At 56.3% G+C, this 19345-nt stretch overlaps 1 protein-coding gene across 2 annotated transcripts; it reads right to left on the reverse strand.

The window, feature by feature from the left end:
* Positions 1-353: 353 nt before the first annotated feature.
* U2AF2 (U2 small nuclear RNA auxiliary factor 2) lies at positions 354-17748 on the reverse strand. 2 transcript variants are annotated; one of them, XM_012465302.2, is made up of 12 exons: positions 17610-17748; positions 13386-13521; positions 12489-12533; positions 12091-12194; positions 11562-11713; positions 10160-10276; positions 9121-9259; positions 5323-5402; positions 5117-5239; positions 4728-4826; positions 4222-4470; positions 354-1127 (listed from the first exon to the last, which is right to left on the reverse strand). In XM_012465302.2, the coding sequence occupies exons 1-12, from the start codon at positions 17656-17658 to the stop codon at positions 993-995; spliced, it is 1428 nt and encodes a 475-aa protein (XP_012320725.1). In that variant the 5' UTR covers positions 17659-17748; the 3' UTR covers positions 354-992. The 2 variants fall into 2 exon arrangements, with proteins under 2 accessions (XP_012320725.1, XP_012320727.1); XM_012465304.2 differs by having other exon boundaries at positions 4740-4826; positions 17610-17747.
* Between the last annotated feature and the right edge of the window lie 1597 nt (positions 17749-19345).

Here is a 19345-nt window from a genome sequence, read left to right on the forward strand (position 1 = left end):
GTCATTTCCGCCCGCCGCCGCTAGGCTCTGCACGAAACACCGAGGCTCATCCCACCTCGCTCCGCGGAAATCACATAGCTCCTGGCGCACCCACGCCGCGCCCATCCCGTCCCGTCCCGCTCGGGCAATCCTCCTCTCGGCGGGGCGGGAGAGCACTCGGGAACCTCACGCCCCGCCCCGGAGCCATGCCTGTGCCAACCCCGAGAAGCGCACTGCGCCAGCAGGGAAGGTCCCGGGGATGTGGGTGCCGGCACCAGGGGCGTCCCGGCCAGGGGCCCGGTTTGCCAAGGGGACCCCCACCCGAGCCCGGAACCAAGGAAGAGGGTGGGACACACTGGACACACAGCCCTCCATAAAGTAAAATACAACAAAATGTTTAATGAGCAAATTCGTCTTAGCAAATATGAAACTGCCACAGAGAGTAGGAGAGGGACAGAGCCACGGGGCTGGGCGCAGATCGGGGAGACTAAAGAGGGAAAAATCAACTACATAAGAAATCCAGGAGGGGACCAGAGAGGACCAGAGGCCGAAGGAACAGAGCTGTGGTCCTGATAAGGGAGAGGGCAGGGCACTGAGGGCCGGACAACAAAATTCAAAATAGTTTGGCCATAAAATATAAACACGCTATGTTCCTACCATGGGGAAGGGGAGGAGAATGGGGTCTAAGGGAGAAGGGAGAGGCTGTTTTGGGAGGGGCTAGGGGTCTTACCCCGCCCTGCTGTGCACCCTGTCCCCATCCCAACCCCTTCCCTCTGTGTCTGTGTGGGTGCATGTTGTCTTGTGGGCTGTGTGCGCACTTCCCCAGTCCCCTCCCTGCCCTAACCCCCAACCCCCGCCCCCGCCCTTAATTGCTGCCATTCCAGTTGCTGCCGGCTGCCGTGTGTTGTGCGGCTGTCACTCCTCTGCCCGTCGTCTTCAGAGGGGGATAAGGGGGGGGCGGGAGTGGGGAACTGCCCCCAGCCAGCCCTGCCCCCACCCTCCCCCGGCCGCCTCTACCAGAAGTCCCGGCGGTGATAAGAGTCGGGGTCACAGTATTTTGTGACAACCACTCTGTTGGCGAACTTGCGGCCTGTCAGGCCCTGCATGGCTTTCTGGCAGTCAAACACAGAGGTGAACTCCACAAAGATCTGTGGGGAAAACAAAGGCTGGTTTGTGAACAAGGCTCACACCCAGCGGCCAGCCAGCATCCACCCAAGCCCAGAACTGAACGCAGGAAGGGGCTTTGCCACAGGCGTCAGAAAGGGACCCTTAGTGGAGGTTTGGTGGAATTCACCCAAACATCCTGCAATATCAGAAAACAAGAGCACAGACACACCATAGGCATGGACAATCAGCAGAGCCACAGAGGGCAGGCGGGAGGCAGAGGCGAGCTCACCACCCCCACCCAGGGGTCCCTCGTGCTGAGTGTCTACTCCACATCAGCAGCCATCATGGTGGGCGCTCCCAGAACCACCCCAACAGCCATGTTCTCCAACAATAAATGAAGTAAGGGATGCTCGGAAATTAGGATTCGAAAAAAAACAAGTATTCTTGAGACAGAAACATTTGAACATGGAATAGGCACTAAAAACTTAATTTTGCTAATGTAATCATGCTATTGTAGTTTTATTAAAAAACAATTTTTTAAGGTTATCTGGTTAGAGCAGTGGTTGTCAACTGGCGCGGGGGGGAAGAGAGGCGTGTCCTCAGGGAACACTCAGCAATGTCTAGAGATGCTTTTGGTTATCTCAAAGCAGGGAGTAGTGCTCCTACATCTGATGGGTGGAGACTGGGGATGATGCCTCTCAACATCCTACAACATACAGCATAGACCCCAAAGAGAAGTTATATGACCCAAGGCTGAGAATTTAGAGAAACATACTTAAGGATCTCAGGAGAAATATATCTGATATTCTTTATCCAGCAAAGAAAAAAGAGGAGGCGGACGAAATTAGCTGAATATAAAAAGAATGACAAAATATCGGCAACTTGAAGCCAGGTAAAGGAACACCAAAATATTACTACATATACTATGATAAAAATATATTACTATCACAGTCTCTGCTTTTAAATATATTTGCAAAGACAACTAACAAAAAAAATGTAATAAGATGCAATTTTTTTTTTTTTTCCTGAGACAGAGTCTTGCTCGTCGCCCAGGCTAGAGTGCAGTGGCACAATCTCAACTCACTGCAACCTCCACCTCCCGGTTTCAAGTAATTCTCCTGCCTCAGACTACCAAGTAGCTAGGATTACAGGCGTGCACCACCATACCCGGCTAATTTTTGTACTTTTAATACAGATGGGGTTTCACCACATTGGCCAGGCTGGTCGTGAACTCCCGACCTTGTGATCTGCCAGCCTTGGCCTCCCAAAGTGCTGGGATTACAGGCATGGCCACCACGCCTGGCAGATGCAATAAATGTAATATGCAAAACAGGTCAGCTGATCCCAAAGGCCAAAATCTCCATTCCTTCTTGTTCCCACAAATGTTTCCTCAACTTCTGCTTGAGCCAAGCTCCATCCCAGCACCAGAGGGCAGCCCTGAGCAGCCCTGACATACTGGCTCAAGGGACGAGGACTCTGCAGTGGGCAGGAGATGCTGTTGGCCTTCCACATGCTCCTCTAAGATGCCCCTTCCTCCTCTCCAGCTGCCCTCCCCAACCCTGTTCTCCCTGGGCAAAGCACTCCCACATCTCAGGCCGGACCTGTGACCATCAGCCCTCACAGTGGGAACACAGACCTGTCCAGCTCACTGTTGCTGGACATCTCTACTGGGTGTCTCAGAAATTACAAAGCCAGCTAGCCCCACACCTGCTTACCCCTACATCAAAGCTGCCACTGAGCATCTCACAGGCCTTCTCCCTCCCCTCCCAGCAACAAAGTCTGCACACTTCCCAGGCCCAAGTCTCTCGAATCAATCAACCTCTCTCCATCTCCTGCTACTACTTTAAATCAGATCACCATCTTTCACCCAGATTATTCCAGGAGACCTCCTCACCATTCCTTTTCTCAACAGCGGCCAAAATCACCTCAAAAATGCAACCACAGCCCTGTTTTCTCCTTTAAAAACCCGCCACTCCAGGGAGAAACTGAGCCCTGGAAGGCCCTCCCCAGTCTGGACCTGCAGAGCCAGCCTTGGCCCTGACACCCCTGGCTCCTGGGCCACTTCAGCAGCACCAACCCTCCAGCTCCCGGCATGCCCTCCTGTCCACAGCGCCCTCTCTGCCCTCCTGCTCATCGATCCACATCCTGCGCCCTGTGAGGAAGTGCCTGCTGTACCTCTGCACGCCCAACCTCACTACATGGGGCCATTTCCATCTGCCAGGCGTGACCACACTGGAGGCCTCTCAATAGCTTCCCTCCCATCTGGTTCAAAATAACTGGTCATTCTAAGACCCACACAGCCCTCCAAGGCCTGCCACTCAGCCCCAGCCCCACCACCTCCCTCCCTCATCTGCTCACTGCCACCTCTTGACCTTGACCCCCCTGAATGAACACCACGCCCAGGAATGCTGCAATTCAACACAACATGGGTGCCCTCTAACAGCTGCACCCCCAGGGCTTCGGCGGCACAGGAAGTCTCAGAGCCTGGTCCAATGGGAATTCCACACACATGCCCTCACCGCCGCCTCAAGAGGCACACGAGGTAAGGTGATGACACCTGCCACGGCGCTGGAGGTGGCAGGACTTGGTGGGCTCTGAAATCAGACTGCAAAAACCTGAAACCTGCCTGCGTAGCCTCCCCGCACTGTACCTGTCTCCTCCCACGATGGGGCTCAGGAGCTACTGGGAGGGCTCAGGGTGAGCAGACACAGCTTCAGCAGGGTGTCTGGCACACAGGAGACACCGGCAGGTGTCCCAGGACTGTTCCCAGCACTCTTCCCTGCTCCACAGACCAGGCAAAACCATTTCCACAAGCAAGGTCACATAAGGAGAAGGAGCACAGTCCAGCTCTAAATACATACAGAGCTGCATTCCCCAGCTACTGACCCTCCTGCAGGCCCTGGACCCCCACAGGGCCACACACCCCTCTGGGTCACCAACATCTCCCATGGCCAGGCCTGAGGGCGGCACACAGTGATGGCACCTATGCTCATGAAGCAAAGGGAGAGCCAGACAGGGAGGGCGGGAGAGAGGGAGAGGAACAGGGGAAGACAGAACAGGAAGAAGGTGTGGGCAGGGAGAGGAGGAGAAGGGGAGAGAGTGAGGAAGTGGAGAGCGGGTCCGGGACATCCTGACCTTTCCGCAGCCAGGCACCTCGACGCCGTCCACAGGCCGGGGGATCTCGATGGACTTGACAAGCCCGTACTTGCTGCACTCGTCACGCACGTCCTCCACGATCTCCTCATACTCCTCGTCGTCCAGCAGCTCCTCGGGCAGCACCATGTTCATGAGGCACAGGACCTCAGTTGGGTGGCCGCCCATCTGCACCTGGGAGCTCATCAGCCCCGGCACTTGCAGGGTCACAGGCGTCTGATTGATGGTGCTCTGTGGAGCCAGGGGACGAAGGGGTGTCACAGGGGGCCCAGACCCAGTCTCCCTCTGCTCAAGCCTGTGCCCCTCGGACGCCCACCCTGGGGAAAGGCCAGCTCTCCACTTTAACGCCTGAAGCCCCACTCCCCAACACTGCACTGAATGACCCCCAAATGCCTTCCCATAAATGCTGCGGGAGAGATCAGGAACACCTGTCCCTAGCCAGCCCCTCCCAACCCCGGGGTCCCTCGAGCCAATGGAAGATGACGTGCCGGGGGGCTCACCAGCGTGGCATTCTTGGCTCCCACACTCGCCCTCTGGACGAGCAGCTTCTTATCCCCCAGCTGCATGCCGTTCAGCCCCGCAATGGCCTGCGTTTGGAGGATGAGGGGTGCAGGGGTGCGGGGAGAGGTGGGGTCAGGGACCGGGAGCCCAACACCTACCCCCAAGCCGGGGCATTGGTGGGGGAAGAGGGGAAGGCAAAGGGGATGAAGAGCCTGGAAAAAGTCAACACCATGGGACAGGGACCAGCCCACACGCAGAGCGCTGCCTCAGGTTGGCCGCCTCCCGCCCCATCCCCTGAGGAGGGGAGACCACGGCTTGGCAACAGCACAGGGCAGGGAAGGACAGATGCGGCAGCGGCCAGGGACCGGGGACTCACCTGATCCGTGACGTTGATGTCCACGTACTCACAGAAGGCGTAGCCCTTGGAGAGCCCCGTGGCACTGTCCTTGACCAGGTTGAAGGCCTTGAGGGGCCCGAAGGATGTCAGCAGCTCTTTGACCTACAGGGGCCGAGAGTCCATTAGGGCTGGGCTGAGGTGGGGCAGGGTGTAGGGAGGGGACTGGAGGGAGGCAGGGAGGTTACCTGGTCATCATTTAGGTAGTTGGGTAAGCCCCCGATGAACAGCTTGTGAGCAGAGTCAGGGACCACAGTGGAGACAACCCCTATGGGCAGAGGAGAGACAATTCCAGTACCAGGTCAACTCCCAAAACCCTGGGACAGTCCTGAGGCGAGGAGGAGGGGCCGCACCACGCGCCCATCACCCCCCACAGCCTGATCTGACAGGGGAGGGCCTGGCCAGTGGCACACCACAGCTCCCTGGGAAGAAGGCAGCATGCTCCCAGATCTGCCCAGCCTCAGGGGAAGCTCAAACTAGAACATCCCCCAGAACACCTTGAGGACACAAAGACCTGAGTTCACACCCACCTCTGCCACCTGCTGCTGTGGAACGCTGGCAGGTCACCTGGGCCTGGGACCCGCTGGTGAGTCCCAACACACTCCACCCCTTGACTGACAGCCACCCAGACAAGGCTCCCATTAACGCTCGGTTCCCCCGCTTCACGCCCTGTCAGAACAGCAGGTGCCACTGCAGGGGCAGCCTGCCCTCGTAAGTGGCACGACACGATGAGGAGCCGAGGCTTATCCGGCAGTCTCAGGACAGCATCTGCAGTGTGAGCTGTTCTGAGCTGTGTGCTGACTGCAGGCCTGACACACCACAGTGGGGCTTAGCAGCTGAATTTATCAGCCCATGATCCTGCCCTCTCCACTGAACTCTGGACTCAAAGACAGGTGCCTGCTGATGGGATACTTCAACCTGACACCCCACAGGCTCTGCCAATGTATCTTGGTGCTGAGCTGTCAGACGTGAGCTATGCCAAGGCCCCAGTTCCCAACCAGCCTGACTCCCAAGTTCAAAGCCTAGACCATGTGGCCTCCCCTTCCTCTGCAGCCCCCACACCAAGTGTGAGAGGCCCCATGCCACCTCGATCCTGATCCTAGGAAGAAATAGGTAAGACAGTTAACGGGGAAGAGCCTCAGAAGCTGAACCACTATGCCCATGGGAAGAGGGGAGGCACCCCATGCACTCTTTCCCACCAATCTACTCAAGCCCCTCCAGCCCATAATGACGCTGCCCCCTGCAGAACTGGAAGCACCAACCCAGCCGGCTCCAGTCACCAGAAGGAGGCCACACAGACCCCAGGAGATTCGGCTCCTCTGCCACAGGGACAAGCGGCAGCAGCCTGGGAGCAGGACACGCACCGAGCACTCACCCATGAGCCAGGTATCTCCTACTGCAGTGCTGTAGATACAGCACACACAGCAAAAACTGAGGCGTTCAGAGAAGCCACAGAGGCAGGAAAAAGGTGGCCTCCAGAGCCCGCACTCAGCTGTGACTCTCCACAGGCAGTGGGGCAGGCTGCAGGCTCTGCCTGGGTCCAAGGAAGAAGGGGCCTCACTGGAGTTGGGCCCCAAACCCCGGCTCTGCACGTCTCACCGGAGCAACATGGGGCCAAGGGCACAAGAGATGGGCAGGCCAGATTCATGGCTCCTTGGGCTCGAGTCCTATTTGTTCCACATAAGGCTCCAAGGGCCTCAGAGTCTTCATCTGCAGAATGGGAAGGACCCTGGCACTCATCGTACAAGCCTCATGTATGAGAACAGCTCGCGCCGTGTTGATTTAATAGGGGAACTGAGAACAGGCACAGCAGTCTCTGTGACCTGGGCCTTTGCTAGACTCAGTGCCACAACAGGGCAGGCCAGCCACTGTCCCCTGACAACTTCAAAGGAATCTTCTCGGGAGCTGCGAGTTCCTCCACTCATCACTGAGGAGGATAAGCCCCACCTGACAGGGACGTTGCAATAGTCGGGTGGGGAAACAGGCCCCATGCCTCTGCAAAGGCTGCCATCTATAAAGCATCACATCTGGAGCAGAGGTGGTGTGGGGAAGACCCGGCAGGGATCCCCACTGTCCCAAAGCTCTTTCCTCATCTGGAAGGAGGAGGAATACCCGGCAGGTCAGCTTGGCCCAGGGGTGCCTCAGAGGAGCTCGACAGCCACTGCTATCACTGGGCCACCCTGTGCCCAGGCCCTGGCAGAGCACCCCATCACCCTCAGAAGACTCAAGTCCCTCAGCCTGGTAACAGAAGCAACCTTTGATCCGTAACCCACCATTCCTATTCCCCAAGGCCCAAGTGTCCCTACCCAGGAAGGAGGCACTGCAGAGAGGCCAGCTGTGTGGCAATCCATCCATATTTACAAAAACAGGCCGTGGGCCAGAGATAGCCTCTAAACTGTTCCCTGCCAATCCCTTATCACGGAACTGCCATGAAGACTAAAGGTGATCCGTGGAGTGCACTTAGGACAGTGCCTGACACACATATGAAGCACCAGCAAGTGACGGGCCACTCATGTGATCTACAAGGAACAAAAAGGCAGTGGCTCTACCGGGAAGAGACATGGGGAAGATATTCCATAGCTTGATTTGGGACATGTACCCATATGTAAAAAGTCCATAAAGATTAAAGCATGTCAATACATACTACACAGCAGGCTCTAAAACGTTAGCAAAATTTACCAAAACTCATGGTGGACAAGCACTGGGCCGGGCGCAGTGTCCCACACCTGTAATCTCAGCACTTTGGGAGGCTGAAGTGGGTGGATCACTTGAGGTCAGGAGTTCAAGTCTAGCCTCACCAACACGGTGAAACCCTATCTCTACTAAAAATACAAAAATCAGCCGGGCATGGTGGCAGGTGCCTATAATTCCAGCTGCTTGGGAGGCTGAGGCAGGAGGATTGCTTGAACCCCGGAGGCAGAGGATGTAGTGAGCCGAGACCGCGCCACTGCACTCCAGTCTGGGCAACAGAGCTAGATTCCATCTCAAAAAATAGAAGAAAACAGAAAGCAAGCAGCAAAGCACTGGAGGCAGGTGAGGGACCCAGCCCGAGTCCTGCTGGACACAGATGTGCTTCTGTCTGACGCTCCACATCACCCACCCTGAAGAGCTGACTCGGTTCCTAAAGGGCTCCTCCAACGGTGAGTGCTGGCCAGCAGAACCCCACCTCCTCCAGGTCCCAGGTCTGAGACACAGCCGTACCCCAACAGGGTGCCAGACAAGGCTCAATTCTCACTCACATCCCATTCGTCAACTGCAAGGGTCAGCAAACTTAGCCTGTGGGCTGACAGGGCTCACTGCCTGGCTGTGTACCTCCTGCACATTCTCTAAAGGGAAACCATCCCATGGCCTGAGAAAAGCACAGGAAATCCCGACCTCGGCAGCCAGGTATGGTAAGGTGTGCCGGCACATGGCCAGTCCCATGCACGCAGACACCCTCCAGCTGCTTCACACAGTTAAATGTCTGCCCACCCCTGGTCTGCTCTGTTACCTACCAATTAGAGATGATATTACACACAGCTATGAGGAATGGCCCGAACACAAGATTCAAGGCAAACGCTGGGAGACAAAAAATGAGTGAATATCCAGGTGCCAGACCCCACAGCAGAAGCTCTGCTGACAAGTGCTGATGCACACCTGCCCCGACGTGCACAGACTGAGCCCTCTGAGGTCCCACAGCCGCAGACCAGGAAGAGGTCCAGGCCACAAGCCCCTCACTTCCCAAGCACCTTTGATCTGTCCTGGCTCTGCTACGTACAAGCTGTGTGTCCTCAAGCAGGTCACAGCTTACTGTCCTGGCCCCAGACACCTCCTCTATTAGCAGAGAACACCCCACTCACAGAGACATGGAGGAAGCAGGTAAAAGACACCTGTGTTCTCCAGTACTTACATGACTCCCTACGCCACTCCAGCTGGGCTGAAGGGAAGGATGGGCCAGGGGAATAGGGTTGGAGGACATGGGGGAGCTTAATGGATCCCCCACTCACCAGGCACATAGACGGAGGGGTTCTCTGACATGCCAGGAAGCGGCTGGTAGTCATGAGGCCTGCGGATCTTTAGTGACTGGCCCTGGAAGATGATGCCATCAAAGGCCATAGCCTGGGTAGTCTCGTCCACTGAGCGGAACTGAAAGAAAGAGAAAGCAGTGGTGAGGGATGAGGGTAAGGGCCTAGTACAGCCCCACGTACTCCAGGATCAGGATTTCTTCTTTCCTTTCACACGTGAACAAATGCAACATGCCAGGCCCCGGGCCAGGCACTGGGAGGACAACAGACATGCACGTCCCCAATGCCAGGAGTTCACCCTCCACAATTAAAGACACCAGGCACCCAACACACACAAAGGCAAACACACAACTGCAGGCTGTGATGATTGGGGGGGGCAAAGTGCTGAACGAGGATGTTATGGGGAGGTGTGGCTGAAAGGGGAGATGACGGCACTGGAGTCTTTCTGGTGAGGAGACATTTCGGCCGATACCCGGAGCAGTGCAGCTGAAAGCGGACCTCAGTGAGGCGGGTACAGAGCAAGAGGGAGCACTGGGAAACCTCTGCAGCAAGCGACCAGCGCCCTTCACGGTATTTCCTGAGAGAATCAGTCCACCAAGACTGGTCGATCAAAAACCAAGGCCCTTTTCCAGACACTTGAGAAACACTGACACGCAAGACTAGTTAGTAACACCAGTTAGCTGGGGTAAATAACTCCAGCCAAGTGGGCAGGAGCATGGTACGTTCTGGGAAGGTCAGTGTGGCCAGACAACAGAGGACTGGGCTGGAATGGTCTGGAAAAGGCCGAAGAGGTCTGCAGAGGCCAAACAGGCCTCTCAGGTCACACAGAAAGCAAAGAGGAGGCAGACAGTAGGATGGGATCTGTAGAGCTATTACAGAGCTCACTTTGGCAACCAAGTACAGAATGGACAGCAGAGGGCCCGGTGGAAACAGCGCAAGGCAGCTTGACACACCTCAGGCCTGAGGGACGGGCCGTCGAATCACACACATTGCCTTGACCCTGCTCACTCCCCCTGCTCACCTCCAAAAAGGCAAAATTCTTGTCCTGGTTAATCTGCACAGCCAAGACCGGGTTGCCAGGGGCCTGGGTCAGCCCCCCCAGGCGCATCTGGGCGTTGAAGAAATCCATCATGGCCTCCTGCAGAGGGAATAGGAGACAGGGGGGGACGGGGGAAGGGAGGTGGAGAGAGGAGGGGAAGGGTGAGAGAGGGAGACACAGAGGGGTTTGGGGGCAAGGGGAGAGGGATGAGGGGAGGGAGGAGTGGGGGAAGGAACAGTGGAATATGGGTGGGGGTGTAGAAGTCAATAGTGGGAACAGAAGCAAGAGAGAAAATGGGGAGGAAGCAGTAGCAAGAGACGGCCAAGGGCAGGCGATGGACAGGCATCGGGGGAGAGCCACGGGGGCCCCAAAAAACCAGGGGAAAGGGGAAGATCGTTCAAGAAAAGGCAGAGGGAATGACGACAACGCAAAATGAAGAAAAACATGAAACAGAGGAGATGGAGACAGCACACAGGAAGGGACACGCCGTGGAGACAGACAGGAAAGTAGAAAGGAGGCAGCAGGCAAGGGCAGAGATAAGCAGAGGACAGAAAGGAAGAGCGAGACGGAGACGGAGACGAGCGAGGAGGAGGTCAAGAGTGCAGGGGCGGGAGAGGAGGAGTGTAGGGAGGAGGGGCAGGGACGGGAGGGGAGGAGAAAAGAGTGATGTGGAGGAATCTGGCCCTGGAGTCCGGGGGCTGGTTTATCAAATGTAGCAAAGTGCAGGTTGAGAAAGTCAGAATGGACCTTACTTGCCTTCAACGATGGTAGCAAACTTTTTGTTGCTACGAGGGATCTCAGCCCCACAATATTTCACTTTAAAGAGAAATGGAAACAACTCTTTGATCTCGGGATTCTCAGGGGGTGCCACAGGAAGGGGTGGGGGAGAGGGATAGGGAAAAGGAGTGGTGGGGAAGCGGGGAGGTCAGGGGCGATCAAAAATAAAAGAACAGCGACCATGGGAGGGACATGGGGAGAGGATGGGGGACAGGCGGCAGAGAACGAGAGGCGTGTCAGAAAAAAACTGAGGGGCAGCGTGCGTCTGTGTGTGTGTGTGTGTGTGTGTGTGTGTGTGTCCAAGTCTCCCTCTCTGTCTCTCTCCGACACGTAGGTACAACACGTGGGTACATTATGTGTGTGCTTGATCCCTGGGTTGCTGGAGGAGGTTGGGGGGAGGGGAGACGGGAGAGGGGAAGAGGAGGGAGGGAGGGCCACCCCCAGCCCGGCCCCTGGCTGGCTCAACTCCATCCGTCCGTCTGGGAGGGGGCCGGGGGGTCTTGCAGGAGCAGAGTCTGACCCGTGCAGGTTGGGGAGAGGGAATGGAGGGAAGGGGAGGAGTGGGAGGGGAACAAGGGAGAGGGCAGGGGCAGGGGGATGGCAGTACCTCAGTAATGCCGAAGGGGATGTTGCCGACGTAGAGGCGCCGGGCCTGTCTGGTCATCTGGCTCCCGACCACGGGCACCGGCGTTGGAGTCACAGCCAGACCGTCAGGGGTCATGGTGGGGAGAAGAGCAGTGGCTGGAATCTGACCCGCAGCTTGAAAGGGGGTAAAAACAGGATAAAACCGCATTGGGGGAACACTCAGTGACCACCCACTACACACTAGGACTTCCCCTCCTCAGCAGAAATCTCTTACAGGTTCTCAGCCTCCAGAACCCCCTCCCCACCCTGGGGGCCCCCAGTCAGTAACTGCTGCTCATGCGAAGCCTCATTTCCCAATGGTGTCCAGATGTGTGTCTCTGGTCATCTCCTCCTCTAGGGAGGCTTCAAAAGGGCAGAGGCCAGAAACCCCAGGGGTGTGCAGCCCTCTGCCTGCTTCCTCGACCCCTCCACGCACACACGGAGAGGTAGCTATGCAGAGAATCCCACCCCTGCACCCTCCACCTCTGGGAGCAGCCCGGCCTCAGGCCTACCTTGCATGGCCTTGTACTGCATCGGGGTGATGTGTTCGAAGCCTGGCGGTGGCACATCCCAGTATTTACGGACCTTCTTCTTCTTCTCATGGCGGGGGGAACGACTGGGGGAGGTGGGAGGGGAGAGCGGGGCAGGGCAACCTCAGTCTGACCAACAGTGGGCCTAAGAGCCCCCTCCCAGGTACCCTTTCACCCTCCCCCCAACCATGTAAGCTCCACTCTCTCCAGGGAAGGAGAGGATCTGGGACAGGGCCTGGGGAAGGGGTGCTGGTTTCAAGGCAAGTGGACTCTTCCCAGTGCTCGGGCCAGGGCTGGAAGTGGACAGGGCAGGGTAGACGGGCGTGAGGAAGGTGAAGGGAGTGGACATCAGGGTGGAAGGGGCAGGAAGAGAAGCTCACATCAATCCACCGTGCTCCTCTTTAGCGCCTCTGGTCAAAGGTTTGCTGGGGGGTGGGAGGGAAAGGTATGGGGAGGGGTGACTGGGGACCCTCGTCTTCCCCACATGCCACACCCCCCCAAGGGCACTGAGCCCCAGGGTGGGAGCAGGGCCGAGGTGAACAAGCAGCAAGCAGGCCCCCCTCAGCCCTGCCATTTCCCCCCAAACACTCCCACCCCCAGGAAAGAGGAAGTGAGGAAAGAAGAAAGGAGAAAGGAGAAAGGAGACAGGAGACAGGGGCCAGGGGCCAGGAAGGACCAGTCTCTAGCTGGAGAAACTGCTGGGAGAAGGCAGGAGAACTCCGCCTATCCTGCCCTTCCTCACCTAAGGGGCAGAGAACAGAGACGGGAGCCTAGAGAGAAAAGAGGCGGTGGAAACCAACACCCCTGGGCCAGAAAGTAAGCCCAGGCTGTGGACGCTGCCTCACTGCCAAGAGGTCCCTTCTCCAAGGAGGCAGGGAAGAAAGAAACTGGAGGCAGAGACCAACCCCCTCAAAGAGAGTCCCACAGAGAGCCACAGAGTTGAAAAGAAGAAACAGGCCCTCAAGAGTCAGAGACAGAGAACAGCCCCTTGTAAAGGAAAACACAGAATCAATTCCATGGCTCCAGATAAAGAACCTATTGCCCCCAGCAACCCACCAGCAATCACCAAAAGAGGAAATGAAAGAAACAGGGGAAAAATTGGAATTCAAGACAGACCAAGCAGTAGATCCCTCCCCCAGATCCATACAAAGAAAGAATGAGCCACAGAAAGCCTGGGCCCAGATACAGAATCTCATAGGCCACCCACAGGCTGGCCAACACCCACCCCCGACCCGTCTCCCAGGCTGGCCCAGCCCGGGATCCCTGAGCCCAAGTACCTTCGTCGCCGCCTGTCCCGGGAAGCGCTCCGCTGGTCCCGGTTGCGCCGGTCTCGGCTCCGGCTGCGGCGTTTGCGGTCCCGGCTTCGAGAGCGGCTGTGGCTGCGCTTCCTGTGCCGATTCTCCTTGTCCCGCTCTGGGCAAGGGTGAGAGGCAGGGGATGCGATGAGCGGAGCGAGGATGCAGACCCAGCCCACCCTGCGCGCTGGTGGCTCTGTCCCAAGCCCCAGGGAAGCCACCCCCAAAGGGAAGGGATTCGATGGAGGAAGGGAATTAACAGGCCTCCTAGGTCCACAAGCGAGTCCAGGGACCCTGAGGGGACCAGGGGGATGGGGCCTGGAAATGCCCCCGGGGTGTAAGATACCTGAGGATGCTCAGGAGGAGCTGGGGAGCCAGAGAAGACAGAGGAGGCTGGCTCCTGGTCCCCCTCGAGGGCTGAGGGGCCTGACCCCAGGGTCGTCCCTGAGAGGGGCAGGGCTAGAGGCTGGGGAATCAAGAGACCCAATGATGTTTTCCTGAAGGGACGCAGTGACCCCTCAGGAAAGACCTCTGCAACCAGCTGGCACCCACAGCCCCATCATCAGGCCTGGGGTCAGGTGCCAGGCAGGATCTGATATCCCCAGGAAGGAGGGCAACTCAACCCATCCCTTCCCAATCCAGTGAATAATGCAGAAGCAAGCACCCTTCCCCCGGGGAAGGGAAGGGCCTTGAAGAAACCGCAGACGAAGGGGATCGACGCCCTCCTCTGCTTCAGCAGGTCAGGGGAGGAGCTTGCCCTACCCAGACTTGCACCCCAAACCACCTGATTCTCCCTGCCTCACTCCCTTCAAAGCCAAGTACTGGAGAGGCTGTAGAGTAGGGGTGTGTATGTCTGCCAGCCTCCAGACGTCCTATTTTCCTCCAAGGTGGCCACAAGAAACAGAGCCTCGCTGGCAAAACCACAGAAACCTCTGCTCCCACCAGACCCTTCAACTCCTGAAGAAGGAAGACCAATCCTTCAAGATGGAAGAAGAACCATGAGCTGGGGTGTGCATGAGCACCACCTACAATTTCCTTAATTCAAAGACACCCACATTTCTCAACTATCCATGAAACACACACACACAAGATGCATATGTTAAGGTGCTCATACATGTTAACAAGCATCACCCAGAGTGATGATCCCTGGGGCAAAAGGCACTGAGGGAGGATGTTAAACTTCAGCCTCAACCAGTGTTCTGTCAGGTTTTTCTGACGCAAGATGAATGTTTGGAAAAGCGTCACAATTCCAAAACCACCAACACTCAGAAAAATATGCACCCAGAGGGGAAAAAAAATCAGTAACAAATATTGTGATGCTTCTTACGACCAGAATCTGTATTAAATAGTTCTGTTTGTACTTAATCCTCACTACTGCTTCAGAAAAACACTGCTGGGGGATGACATAATGGATAAGGAAACTGAGGTACAGAGAGACCACAACTTGCCCAAGGCCAAACAGCTAGGAAATGGTGAAGCCAGAACTTAAACCCTATAAAGCCAGCGAGTTAGAGTTAAGCATGAGGCCATGCTCCTGAATTCAGATCAGGCAGGACGTTCTGGCTAGAACCACTAACGACAATGTAACTGTCAGCTTGAAGGCCCAAAACCCCAAAATCAAAGACAGAAACTGGGGGGAACAATCAGCAGGACAGGCCAGCAGTGCAGAGCAGTGGGGTAAGCACAGAGGCATGGCACCGGGCACAGCGCTGGCTCCACGCTTGAAAGATGGACAGGCTGTGAGCCCCAGGAGCCCTTCCTGCTGCTAAGGCTCTGAAACAGGCAAGCAAGCAGAAAGGAACACACGCAGAGAAAGCAGTGACGCCTGCTGGGTGCCTGGGACATAGACAAGGAAATTCCCTGTAGACACAGGGAGCAGAGGAAGGGGCTGAAGCAGAAGCGGGCAGGTACAGAAGCTGGCCCGTCCTCCAAAGAGACAAAGACCCACAGCCAGAGTGATACGTGCATGGGCAGAGCTTCCCCTATGGCAAGAACCCTCTCCCACACACTGATGCTGGACAGGTAAAAACAGAAAGGGAGATTCGTTTGCTGAAAACATTGTATTGTGGTCATCTTATGGGAGCAGCTCCACCAACCCAGGAACACGCCAGGTCCAGGCACTGGCCTACCAGGATCAGAGGAGAAACCACAGGAGAACCAGTACGGTGCCATCTAAGGGCCTCAAAGAACGGACCAATCAGCTCCACTTGGTGGTCCAGCATAGTGGAACTTGGCTTTGCAGCCAGCCAGAGTTCAGAATCAGTACCTGTTTTTCTACTTACTAACAACATAAAACCATGCAAAAGCAACTTAAGCTTTTAAGATTTGGTTTTCTCTTCTTTAAACGAGGGGGGTCACATCTACTCCACCCAGGTGTTGTGTGGCAGAATGACATGTGGAAAGCACCTTTTCCTGCCCTTGCCCAACTCTGAAACCGTCTCTACGTGAGTGGAAGACTTTCCTCTCTATGCATGCAATTTTACAATTGCAAGTACTGCTTACTAGACACCTGGTGTAAACCAAGCCACATGCCACACACTTTACATGTTACCCCATTTAATCTCAGCTCTGCCTCTGACCAGATGAGACCTGAGAAAGCTTTTAACTTTTCAGAGCCCTCAGTTTCCTCCCTAGTAGAAGTGGAAATCATTTTGGCCTTACAAGGAGAGTTGTTACAAGGATTCGCTTAGTACAATCATGCTAAGAGTTTAGCAAAGAGCCTGGCACACAGCGCTCAGTTTAACTACATCTATCATTACTATAATCCTTATTAATATTCTCAAAGCCCAGTGACAAGAGAATAACAATAATCAGTCTACAAATGGGAAAAAAAAAAAACGAAGACGCAAACATATTAAAAGTAGCGACTAAACAACGAAGCAGATACCTAAACCCCTAGTGTGTTCAACTCCAACCCCTATGCTCTTGAGTAGTCCATCACCGAAGACAAAGTCAGACACTCAGTAAACGTTATTTCTTCCCCAGGGCACTGTTTCCTAATCCAGCCCCTATCCAACTCTAGCCCGGGTTCAAAGGAAAATTCCTCAGCCCTCATTTCGTCCTCTGAACCAGCCAGGAACGCCAAGAACACGGGCAGCTGAAGCCTCACAGGAAAATGAACAAGTCCCCAACCTTCCTTGGTCCTCTATTTCTTCACTCTAACTGAAACATGGAAGATTTTTAAAACGTCTAACAACTCTCCCACTTTGAATATTCTCGGAATCCCTAAAATCAGTAGGGCCCACACTTTGTTCTAACCCATCACAATTCGCCATACCCTGAAGGGAACCTGCCTCCCACCTTCCCCGTAAGTGGAAAGTTTAGTGGGCCAGATCCTCCTTTCCTCAGAACCTCCGTTTCCTTCTCTATATTGGGATCTGAGACTGAGTATAGGTGCCCTGACTTTGGGATTGTACGTAATTTGGGGTTTATCTCAAACACTCCATATCGCGACTATCGGGACCGCTAAAAGCCCCGCGTATGCAGCATGTATGCGTGTCGACACTCAAAGAACTCAGACACTTCCTTTTACAAGGAAATACGAGGGAACATGCGGCCAACACGTTAATAAGAAGCGCCCCACGACCAGCAGCTGGGGCAGAAACACCCTGGCCGGAGAGATCACAGCAAATCAACAAAAAGGAAAAGGGGTACGAGAGGGGCCCGTGACCTCTAAGCGTCCCCCGAAATGGCTCTGTCCTCATCCACGTGAAGGAGGGAAAGGGGGGCCCCCCGAGTTCTCACAAGCGCCATTTTGGAAACAAAGGGGGCGTGGAGACGCGGTCCTGGGCCAGACCGGAAGCGGAAGTGCCAAGGCAGCGGGAGAAAAAGAAGGGATTACGGGGCCTAATATAATCTCCTTTTCAGATAAAATAAAAAGATTTTAAAAAACAAAAGTTCACGTCGAGGCATCTGGCGCGCTCGCGCCGCGTTCACCGCGCCACCTCCGCCAAGACCACGTGGGGCGCGGGGACAGCCGCCGCACGCATGCGTCACGGGCCCGCGCCCCACCGCCCCCTTCCCCTCACGGTGCGCGCGGCAGAACGCCGGGAACGTCACGTGAACGAGGCGCGCGCCACGGAACCGGGGTGGGGGGGCGCCGCGTAGCCGTGAGAGGTGGGGGGAAGAGAGGGAGAAAATGGCGGGGGACAAACAGCGACGCGAGGAGCCGCCCACACCTCCGCCCCGCGACCCCGGCGCCCTCACCTTGTTTATTCTCGTTGAGCTGCCGCTCGAACTCGTCGAAGTCCGACATGCTGAGGCGGCCGCGTAGGGCCCTGTGAAGCGCTCGACTTGCCTTGCCGCCCGCTCCGGCCGCTTCGGCTACTTCCGCCGCTGGCCTCGGCTACTTCCGGCCGCCGCCGGCGCTTCGCCACCTCCTACCTAATCAAGCCTCCGGCAGCCCGCCCCACCCCGCCCGGGCTCCGCCCCCTCGCCCGCCTGCCCGCCCGTTTGCCCCTGCCCCCGAGCCTGGCTCCGAAACGCGTCGGCTATTTTCGGACACTGGACGAAGGAGTGGCAGGCGGCAGCTTCGGCTGCTTCCGAAAATACCCGAAGTTAGGTTTTCGCCGACTTCCCAGGTTTCCGTAACTTTTCGGAGATTAGCTACTGAACGTTCGGAGGTTTCCGTGTGTCCTCGTGTTCCACTGCGCCCAGCCCCCTCTAAGAGTTTGGCTTCTTCCAACAATTCAATCCGTCTCAGTCTTTGGCTTCTTCCACGGACTTGCTCCGCTCCTCTCTGTCCAAGCAATCGGCCACTTTCGAGAATCCTAACGGTCCGGGACTTCGGCTCTTTCCGGAGCTCGCCCTCGGGATTAATCCTCTCCTCGGATTAAGCTCGATTCCAAGTTTCGGCTCTTTCCGGGGATGCCACTCGCTTACTCCTCCAGTCAGACAACTTCGGCTCCTTCCGCCACCGCTTCGTAAAGGCCTCACTCTCGGGGGACAGCTTCGGCTTTTTCCGTTGGTGCCTCGGCTCCTTCCGGCTTCGGGAACGGAAAAGGGAGGGAGGACAGAGGCGAGGTGGGTCAGAGAAAGAGATACAGAGGAGGGGGCGAGGTCAGGGTTCTCGGCACCTGGCTCTCCGAGTGGGTAAAGTGAAAGAAAAAAAGAGCTGGCCTCGCGGATGGCCTGAGAAGGTTGCGCGAGACAAAAGCAGCCAGAAGAGTAAAGGGTGCGCGCGACTGCTGCGGAGGTTGCCAGCGCGGCTTTTTGCGCCTGCGCAGGGTGGAAGCGGCGGGTGGGGGAAACAGGCTTCTGCGCCTGCGTGAGTCGTTTTGTGGCGTGCTCTCCCACTGCTCGGGTGGAGGGGGTTGCAGGGAACAGGTTCCAGAATCCCCATTGCGCGTGTGCGAGATTTTCCTTTCCTAGAGTGAAAGTGCTTAATCCCCAACCGTTAAATCCGGCCGCCCTCTTGGTTGTCTTGGCAACCGCATCAACTCTCTCCGGCCCCTCCCTCCGCGCAGGCGCAGGAGACCGATGATCGCGCATTACTGCCCCCTGGCGGTCCGACGGAAGTATCCTCCAGACTTCGCCTGGCCCCCAGGTGGCCTCCCGCGCTAGAGGTCATCGAGTCCCGCCGCGATCTGGTCCGGGTAGCTCAGCGGATAGTATCCATATCCACGCTGCGTGTGTGCGTGTGGATGGATAGTATCCTTGCTGCGTGTGTGTGTGTGTGTGTGTATGGATAGTATCCATGCCGCGCGTGTGTGTGTGTGTGTGTGTGAGAGTGTGTGAGAGTGACGGAATTTCGCTCTTGTCGCCCAGGCTGGATGCAATGGCGCGATCTCGGCGCAACGCAACCTCCGCCTCCCGATTCTCGTGCCTAGGCCTCCTGAGTAGCTGGGATTACAGACTAGCGCCACCACACCCGGCTAATTTTTGTATTTCTAGTAGAAACGAGGTTTTTCCATGTTGGTCAGGCTGGTCTTGAACTCCTGACC

This window comes from Aotus nancymaae, unplaced genomic scaffold, assembly GCF_030222135.1.
Source record: "Aotus nancymaae isolate 86718 unplaced genomic scaffold, 86718_ANA_hifiasm-v0.15.2.pri h1tg000028l, whole genome shotgun sequence".
NCBI lineage: Eukaryota > Metazoa > Chordata > Mammalia > Primates > Aotidae > Aotus > Aotus nancymaae.

What these genes read in the sequence shown, in the direction of transcription:
- U2AF2 (XM_012465302.2), bottom strand. Translation starts at nt 17,658, where the DNA reads ATGTCGGACTTCGACGAGTTCGAGCGGCAGCTCAACGAGAATAAACAA. An exon ending in ACTACCTAAATGATGACCAG is followed by an intron (nt 5,240 to 5,322) that starts GTAACCTCCCTG and finishes CGGCCCCTGTAG; the next exon opens with GTCAAAGAGCTGCTGACATC. An exon ending in ACATCAACGTCACGGATCAG is followed by an intron (nt 4,827 to 5,116) that starts GTGAGTCCCCGG and finishes CTCCAAACGCAG; the next exon opens with GCCATTGCGGGGCTGAACGG.